We start from the raw sequence: 8,137 nt of genomic DNA, 5'->3' as shown, positions 1-8,137 counted from the left end.
AGCTGCATCTTTCCAGCGATGTTTCCAAACCTCCTCCCAGCTCTGGGCCACGCGGGTGGTTTGCCCGAGGAGACAACGGCGATGCTGGGGGCACAGGGAGCCCCGGGGCAGGATGCTGGAGGGCATGAGAGGCCCTGTGCATGTCCCTCGCCCTGGCCACACTCATCCCGGGCCGCACCATGGGCGCAGAGCAGGGAAAGCAAATCCCTCCCTTCTGGGGCGAGGCGCTGGCCGAGGGGACTGACGATGGGGGCACGCTGCTTGGGGAGCCCAAAATCATCCCAGATCTGGGAACGACGTGGTTTTGGGGGTTCACCTGCTTCCCCCATCCCTCATTCCCCCCGTGGGGGTCTCAGCTCCCTAAGGGCGATGCCCTGACGCCCACCGGGACTGGGGACCCCCCCTCCCCCCTTTCCCCACACCTCTCCCCCAGGGACCCCCAGCTGTGGGGCTCGCCCCTTCCCCCCGACGCCCCCTTTCCCGCACCCAGCCCGACGCCCGCGGCCCCCCAGCTCCGTCCCGGGGGCTGTATATTTTTTGGGGGGGACACCCACCCGGCGATGCCCGGTGCGGGAGGAGCGCGGGGGCCGGCGGGCGGCGCGGGGCGGCTGCCACGCGTGGTCCCCGCCCGACGGGGCGGGCCGCTCGGTGCCTGCCGCCCGGTGGCGGCGGGCCAGGGCCCGGGGCGGGCGGCAGAGGACTGGTGAAGGAGCTTCTCCGGTTTCCTCGGCGAGCCGCCACCCAGCCCCGAGCCCTGCCCGCTCCGCCGCCCCGCTTCCCTCCTCCTCCCCCCCCCGCCCTTCTCCTCCTCCTCCTCCTCCTCCTCCTCCTCCTCCTCCTCCCCTCCTTCCCCGGTGCCGCGGCTTTTTGCTGCTTTTCTGATTTTTTTTTTATTTATTTATTTTTTGCCTTCCTTCGCCCTCCCCTCTCTCCTTGCCGGAGCTCGCTGCCGGCAGCAAGGGGCAGAGGCGGGGATGGGGTCGCCCAGAGCCCCCAGCCCGCCCGGCCGCCCCGCTCCGCATCCCCGCCCCGGCCGGGGGCACCCGGGGGCTCTGCCCCGCCGCCAGCCTCGGCTCCTGCCCTGAACCCTCCCGGCCCGTTTTTTTGGGGGGGCGAGAACCGGGGGTCCGTCCCCTCGCACTTCGTTTTTCCCCCCCTTTTTCTTTTTCTTTTTCTTTTTTTTTTTTTTTTCCCTCTTTTTCCTCCCCCCCTCTCCCCAAGCCCTCTCGTCTCCTCCTCGGGGGCATCTCCGCAGCCATGGGGCTGCTCCGGGGGGGCCCTCGCGGGGCGGGCGAGCGGCTGTAACCCCCCGGGGGGGGAGGGGGGGGGGGGGCCACACACGGAGAAGGGCTCGGGCAGGGGGTGAGAGATGGCCCCCCGGAGCCGCGGGCGGCTGGAGCGGAGCTACGTGGTGGGCATCTGCTGCCTGGTGCTGCTGGAGCCCGGCCGGGCGTGGGGCGCTGAGCCCAGCCCGGGGGGGCCCGGGGATAGAGGAGGCAACGGGAGCCAGGCACCGGCGGTGGAGGACGTGGCCCCCGCGCCCACCGAGCCCAGCCCGGGTGGGGACCGCTGCCGGGGCTACTACGACGTGATGGGGCAGTGGGACCCGCCGTTCAACTGCAACGCCGGCATCTACCAGTACTGCTGCGGGACCTGCGGGTACCGCTTCTGCTGCCAGTTCAAGCCCGGGCGGCTGGACCAGAGCGGCTGCTCCAACTACGACACCCCCAACTGGGTGAACACGGGCCAGCCGCCCGCCCGGGTGGACGAGCCCCCCGAGGACCCCGCGCGGGACAGGACCAACATGATCGTCTACGTCATCTGCGGCGTGGTGGCCGTCATGGTGCTGGTGGGCATCTTCACCAAGCTGGGCCTGGAGAAGGCGCAGGGCCCCCAGACGGAGATGACCGTCTCCAGGTAAAGGGGCACGGCCCCCCCGCTCGGTGTCCGTCCCCCCCCCCCCCCCAAAAAAAAAAGTCTCCCCTAATTGCTGTGGTTCCCGACGTGCCTCTGCACCACCTCGGTGTGCGTGTGTGTGTGTGTGTGCACGGGCGAGTGTGTGTGTGTGTGGCACCGGGGTGGGACGTCACCCCCATGGGGGGGACCGGGGCCGCACACCCAGGGGACACCGCTGGGACGTTGGGCAGCAGCCCCTCGCCCCCTGGCTCCAGCCCCTCGCTTTTCGTCTCCTTTCGGGCTCCCCTGAGAGCTCTCTCAGGGGACACTGCTGGTCCCACTTCTGCCCCGAATCCTGGTGTGTGGGGCAGCATTGCTGGCTTGGTGGGGAGGGACAGGGACGGGGACGGGGACAGGGACAGGGACAGGCAGGGCCAGTGGCTGCGGCTCCTCTGCCTTGCTTCCCCCTCGGTGTTACGTTCCCGCAGCTCCTTCTCTTAGGAAGCTGTTTCTCTCCCTTCTTTTCTTTTCTTTTCTTTTTTTTTTTTTCCTTTCACTTTTTTTTCCCCCTAACGATCACATTAAATGAGTTTAACACTTCTCAGCGGCTGACGGCAGCTCCAGCCTCCCAGGCGCAGCCCTGCCCCTGCGGCTCTGACTCAGAGCTGTCCCTCCTCGTCCTCCCCCCGGCACACGCGATGCACACGCGTGTGCACACAGACACACGGACACACGGACGTGGTGGGCTCTGTGCTGGCAGGGGCAGGGTGAGGGGCTGGGGGCTGCCCTGGGCATTGAGCTGCAGCCCCACGCCTTGCATATCAGCAAGGTCTTCCTAGCGAGGACATCGAGCCTGGCAATAAACCCATTTTTGTGCCATTTTCTTCAGGGATTTCAGCTTAAAATTAATAATAATAAGAACAAGCAAGCAGGGCCCGAGGAAATAATTTTACCAGGATGATGTGGGAACTGCTCTGGTTGCATCCCCCCCTCTCAGGGACCTTCCCATGGGGTGCCCGCATGGGGCTGGGGCGGCCACTGGGTGCCGCACCCCCCTCCTGCACCCCTGCGCCCCGTCCCCAGGCTCTGCTGAGCACAATGTCTGCACCCCGTGTTTGGAGGAGGCTGGCCTTGGGACAAAATGGGAATGGGGTCCCAGTGCCTTCCTGAGCCGCGCAAAGCAGTTTTTTGGGGGGATGCATGCTGTGCCCCCCCCCACACACACACTTGGCGGGGAGCCTAGCCCGGCGTCTCTGCGTGCCCATGTCCCCCTCCCGCATCATCTGAGGAAGCGCTGGCACCCTGACAGGATCGATACGGCCTCCGCCAGCCTCCCTGCTCCTCCCCTCCCTGGGAAGGGGATGCTGTGCTTGGGGAGGGGCAGCCCCAGGGTGCCCAAACCTGACCCCATCTCCGTCTGCTGCCCCTCTCACCCCGCCGGCCGCCGAGGGGGTTTGTTTTTTGCTGGTGGCCTCGGCACCATGCTACCAAGGCCACACATCTCCGTGTTCCCTTCCTCTTTCTCTCCTGCACGGCCGACCCTTCCCGAGGAGCAGGGCAGCGATTCGCCCCGCTCCCCACGAGCACACTTCGCCTTCACGTGGGCCCGTGTTCCCAAACGCGCAGCCCATTGCCCAGCAGATCCCTTTTTCCCCAAAGCCACTGATTTTTCGGACACAACCATATGGAGCAGGAGAAGGCAAGGTTCCCTCGGGTGCCTTTTTGGGACAAAACCAGGAGCCTGCCACCGCCGGAGTTCCCCAGCCGGGTGGCCCAGGGCAGGGCATTGCTGTGGCGGCACCGTCTCCTCCCTCCCGGTGTGCGCAGCCGGCCCCGTGCACCATGCCGTGTCTCAGCACCAGATATTTCCATCCGCCTCGCCCCGGCGCATGGGCAGTGCGACCTCGCGTCCTGCCCGGTGCCGCAGGTTGGAGCTTCTCATTTGCTCCTCGGGAGCTGCAGCGTGGCCTCGGGCCAGCTCCCTGTTGCACGGCTGCTCTGGTTTCCGTTCCCATCCATCCTGCCGTCCCGCCCATGGTTTTCTGCTCCCAGAGGGCACTCCCCAGTGCCCCGCGATGGCTCTGGCTTGACACAGTCTGCCTTGAGCACGTCGTCTCCTCCTGCTTTCATGGCTGGTCCAGCAAGAGGTTCAGGCACCCAAAACACCGCGGCCACCTCGTCCCCCCGTCCCCGTGCCTCCCACAGGTCCGTATGGTGGCTCCCACCAGGCGTGCTCCTTCCTGCTCGGCTCACGCTTGGCACCCGTCCCCACACTCGCGCAGCGTGCCCAGGCCCTGTCTGAGTCAGGAACACCTGCCCATGTTTTTCTTCAGACCCCCGATCTCCAAGGAGGTGAGGTCCTTTCAGGGCAGGGGGAGCTGTTCGTGTCCACCACATGAGGACATCCCCCCCAAAAAGACCTACATCTACGGGCGAGAGGTCTGGGGACCCTGCAGGGAAAGGAGAAGCAGCAGCTGGGTCTCCCCATGCTTTTTGGGGTCCCGAAACCCATCCCTGCTGTGCACCTGACCCCGATGGGTGTTCCTCTGTGGGTGATGCCCACAGCAGCAGGCACAGCGAAGACCCAGAAAAGGTGTTTGCAGGCAGCCGGCGAGCTGCCACCTGCCGCCCCAGCGCTGCGGGGGATGAGAGCGAAGCAGCCCCGTCCCCATCCACACCCGCGTGTGACCTGCCCATGCACGGCACACGTGCAGCCAGGGCCATGTCTGGATGGGGGCAATGCCACTGCACTGTCACTCTGTCACCACTCCTCTCCACCGATGGCTGTGCTGCAGCCTCCTCCAGCAACTCACGGCCCCCTTGCCCGGGGCTTGCAGCCGCTGCCCCATTGTGCTTTCCAGGTGTGGGGCTTGGGCCCCTGGCTCCCGCCTGAGGGGTCCCAAGAGCAGCTCAGCTCCCGTGCTGAGGGCTGGGGACACACGCTGTCACCTCTGTTTCCTGCTCTGGTGGCTTCCTGCGTTGCTCGGGGGCGCTGAGCGCAGTGTGCTGGCTCCTGCCGGGGAGCTGTCGCTGCCTTCTCATCTTCCCCACGGCTCCAGGACTTTCCTCATTGCTTGCTCCTGGGCTCGCTCCGGGCTGGTTTTGGGGCTGTTGGTTGTGCCCGTTGGCCAGGTCCTCCCGGCGAGGCTGGGCTCCTGCAAGCCGGGTTGCCTGGGGCTGTCTGACACCAACCCACACATGTGGCCTCGTGTGCCCAGCGTCCATGGCCACGGTGGTGGATGGAGACCTCACCGGTCTGGGCGAGGGGCACTGCTCGTTAGCATTTTACTACAGATAAGCAGTGCAGGTTTACAGCTGATCCACTGATATGCCCCGCATTCCCCACCTTGCTCTGCACCCCGGAGCCATCTCAGAGCCACAGACCTTTGGATAAGCTAAGTTAATGCAACCTGACCTTCCCCAGCCCTCCCCAAGCCCCCAAATTAGAGCTTTCACCCCCCCAAAAAACACGTCCACTGAGCCAGCAGCGCCTTGGCACACGTCCTCCCCCAGGGCACCTCCTGTGCATGGCTCGGGGACAGGGAGAGAGCCGCTCTTGCCGTTATTGTCCGGGTGACTGGGGCCGGGGGCAGGCGTGTGGAAAAGAGCACTGATGGATTTATCTGGAGAGGAAAAGTCGCAGCTAAAGGACTGCTCGAGCTTGGTAAATAGACCCGAGGAAAAAAACGAAATAGGTCAAATCGCATCGGACCTCCTGGTGAAACAAGCCCGGCGAGCGGTGGCCTCCAGGGACACGTGGGGGAAGGGGGCGGCGAGCAGGGCCCTGGGGAGGCAGCGGCTGACAGCGCGGCAGCTCCCGCTGTGACAGCCTTTGCCCCCGGCCCCATGGGAGCTGCCGGCCCCGTGCCCTGCCCAGCACAAGCCCTGGGCTCCCAGAGCTGCTCCGGGATGGCCCCGTGGGCAGGGGAGCAGGGCTGGTGCAGGGCTGGGGGCCAGGAGCTCCGGCAGGTCTCTGGGAGATGTGTGGGGTCATGGTGGTTCGGCTCAGTAAAGCACTGCTCATGCTGTGGGGGCATATGGAGATCGGGGTGGATTGCATTTGGGGCTTTAGGAAGAGACAAGTTATGGAGTAGAGAGGTCTCTGTGCAAAGACCAGCACTGACATAGGCTCAGGTCACAGCTGAGGTGGGTAGGCATTGCTGGAGGTCCCCTACCCCAGCAGGGCCACCCGGAGCAGGCTGCCCAGGACCACGTCCAGGAGGCTTTTGGAGATCTCCAAGCAGGGAGGGTCCCCAGCCTCTCTGGGTTGGCCACCCGCACAGTGAAGAAGTACTTCCAGATGTTCAGAGGGAACCTCCTGTGTTCCAGTTAGTGCCCAGTGCCTCTTGTCCTGCCGCTGACAAGAGCCTGGCTCTGTCCTCTTTGCACCCTCCCTTCAAGTACCTATAGACATGGATAAATCCCCTGAGCCTCCTCTTCCCCAGGCTGAACGGCCCCAGCTCTCAGCCTCTCCTCACAGGAGAGGTGCTCCAGTCCCTTCCTCAGCTCGGTGCCCCTCTGTTGGGCTCTCCCCAGCATGTATACGTCTCTCTTGTACTGGGAGCCCAGAACTGGGCCCAGCGCTCCAGGTGCGGCCTCACCAGCACTGAGCAGAGGGGAAGGCTCACCTCCCTCCGTCTGCTGGCAATACTCTGCCTAACGCAGCCCAGGGCACCACCGGCCTTCGTTACAGTGAGGGTCCACCAGCTGCTTCATGCGAGGGCACTGGTGTGCAGGCCCCGGCTTGCCGCACGGCGCCCATGGCAGGGCCTGTGACCATGCCCCCGGCTGAGGCTTGGGCCACTGCGGACATGAGGAGGCGCGGGGCCACAGCATGGGACAAGTGTGGACGGGGCTTTGGTCAAGGTCGGGCCCGGGGGCCCCCCCCACCGATGCAGCACCACGCGGGGGGTTCTCCCCCCCACACAGGAGCGTGGTTTCCTACCCAGGACCGGCTGCTGAAGGCCATGCCGCTGTGCGTGCCCTGCTCTGGGATGGCCGGTGTGCCACGGTGGTACTGCAGCGTCTCTGGGTGTGAATGCCAAACGGGAGAGCGCTGTATCTTATGTAATGGTGTTTAATGTTTAATGCTATCGCTTACCAGGAGGGTGTCGCAAATGGCAGCGCATGCACCAGAGGCTACCTGTCCAGCCTCCTCCCCACAGCAGCACGAGCACCCCTCTCTCATCCCTTCCTTGGGGTCTTCCCTGCTTTGAAATGACCCCGGTGCATGGCCCGCCGCCTGTCCCTGCTGCATGTGGCATGGGACGACAGGCAGAGGGGACATCAGGGCCGCGAGGGGAGGACACGGGCAGCAGGGTATCGCCTGACGTCCCTCTGCCCCTTCCCAGGACGCTCACCGACCTGCTGAAGCAGCCAGGCCACGGCCCCTCCGAGCACATCGACGGCCTCATGGGCAGCGTGCAGGTGCAGCTGGGCGAGGGGCTCGCCCGGGGGTCCCCCAGGAGCAGCGCAGGTAAGGCCCTGCCACCCCCGGCCCCTTCCCCGAACATCCCCCTGGGGCCGAGGTGCCGCTGGGCGGGTGGGTGCCTGCTCCCCGCTGGGGAAAAGGGCGGTGTGGGGGGCAGCATGAGGGGCTGTGAGCGCCCCCGAGCCCCCCACCTTGGCTCTGCCCCCAGACAAGCTGCCCCTGAACAACGCGGTGGCCAGTGCCGGCGTCCCCCCGCTGGGGCGGCCCCACAGCCACGGCAAGCGCCTGCTGCTGGCGGGCAGCCTGCCCCCGACGGCCCCCGGCTACAGCGCCTATGCCACGCTCACGACTGGAGGTGAGTGGGGATGGGGCTGTGGGGGGCACGGAGGGAAGGGGACAACCCCCCCAGACCCACTGCATCCCCCAGCCCATTGGTACCCAGGGTGCCCCCCCTGTCAACCCTCCCACGCCACAGGAGGCAGTGTCCCCACAGGGGTGTCACCAGTGTCCCTGTCCCCACAGAGAGCATCCCCGAGGACTTCTACAGGCATTTCGGGGGGCCAGAGGTGCCCCCCCCCAGCACCCTGCCCTTCCCACATGCCGAGGGGCCGGGGCTGCCTGAGGGCTGCCCCCCACTGGGGGCCACCAAGACCAAGGGCCCCCCCAAGCCGTCAGAGGGCTGGGAGGGGGGCCCTCAGCGCGGCCCCCGCCGGCCGGGCCCCGCCACCCTGCTGTACGGGCAGACCTCGCGGCACCTCGCCACCAACAGCAAGACCGAGGTCACCGTCTGACACCGGCGGGCAAGGAGGT

At 66.2% G+C, this 8,137-nt stretch overlaps 1 protein-coding gene across 1 annotated transcript; it reads left to right on the top strand.

Annotated features, from left to right (window-relative positions):
* The first annotated feature begins 1,369 nt into the window (after positions 1-1,369).
* Positions 1,370-8,118, top strand: SHISA8 (shisa family member 8). The gene is made up of 4 exons (XM_035544269.1): positions 1,370-1,917; positions 7,248-7,372; positions 7,536-7,682; positions 7,850-8,118. Exons 1-4 carry the CDS (start codon positions 1,370-1,372, stop codon positions 8,116-8,118), a joined length of 1,089 nt encoding a protein of 362 aa, XP_035400162.1.
* The last annotated feature ends 19 nt before the right edge of the window (positions 8,119-8,137 follow it).

The sequence above is a fragment of the Cygnus atratus genome, chromosome 1 (assembly GCF_013377495.2).
Source record: "Cygnus atratus isolate AKBS03 ecotype Queensland, Australia chromosome 1, CAtr_DNAZoo_HiC_assembly, whole genome shotgun sequence".
Taxonomy (NCBI): domain Eukaryota; kingdom Metazoa; phylum Chordata; class Aves; order Anseriformes; family Anatidae; genus Cygnus; species Cygnus atratus.
Note: the sequence above shows the minus strand (reverse complement) of the source record. Positions and strands in the feature narration are given on the sequence as shown.

Bases quoted from the DNA above. Each gene is read 5' to 3' on its own strand.
- SHISA8 (XM_035544269.1), top strand. From the start codon at position 1,370: ATGGCCCCCCGGAGCCGCGGGCGGCTGGAGCGGAGCTACGTGGTGGGC. The intron at 1,918-7,247 runs GTAAAGGGGCAC...GCCCCTTCCCAG, and splicing joins ACGGAGATGACCGTCTCCAG to GACGCTCACCGACCTGCTGA. The intron at 7,373-7,535 runs GTAAGGCCCTGC...CTCTGCCCCCAG, and splicing joins GTCCCCCAGGAGCAGCGCAG to ACAAGCTGCCCCTGAACAAC.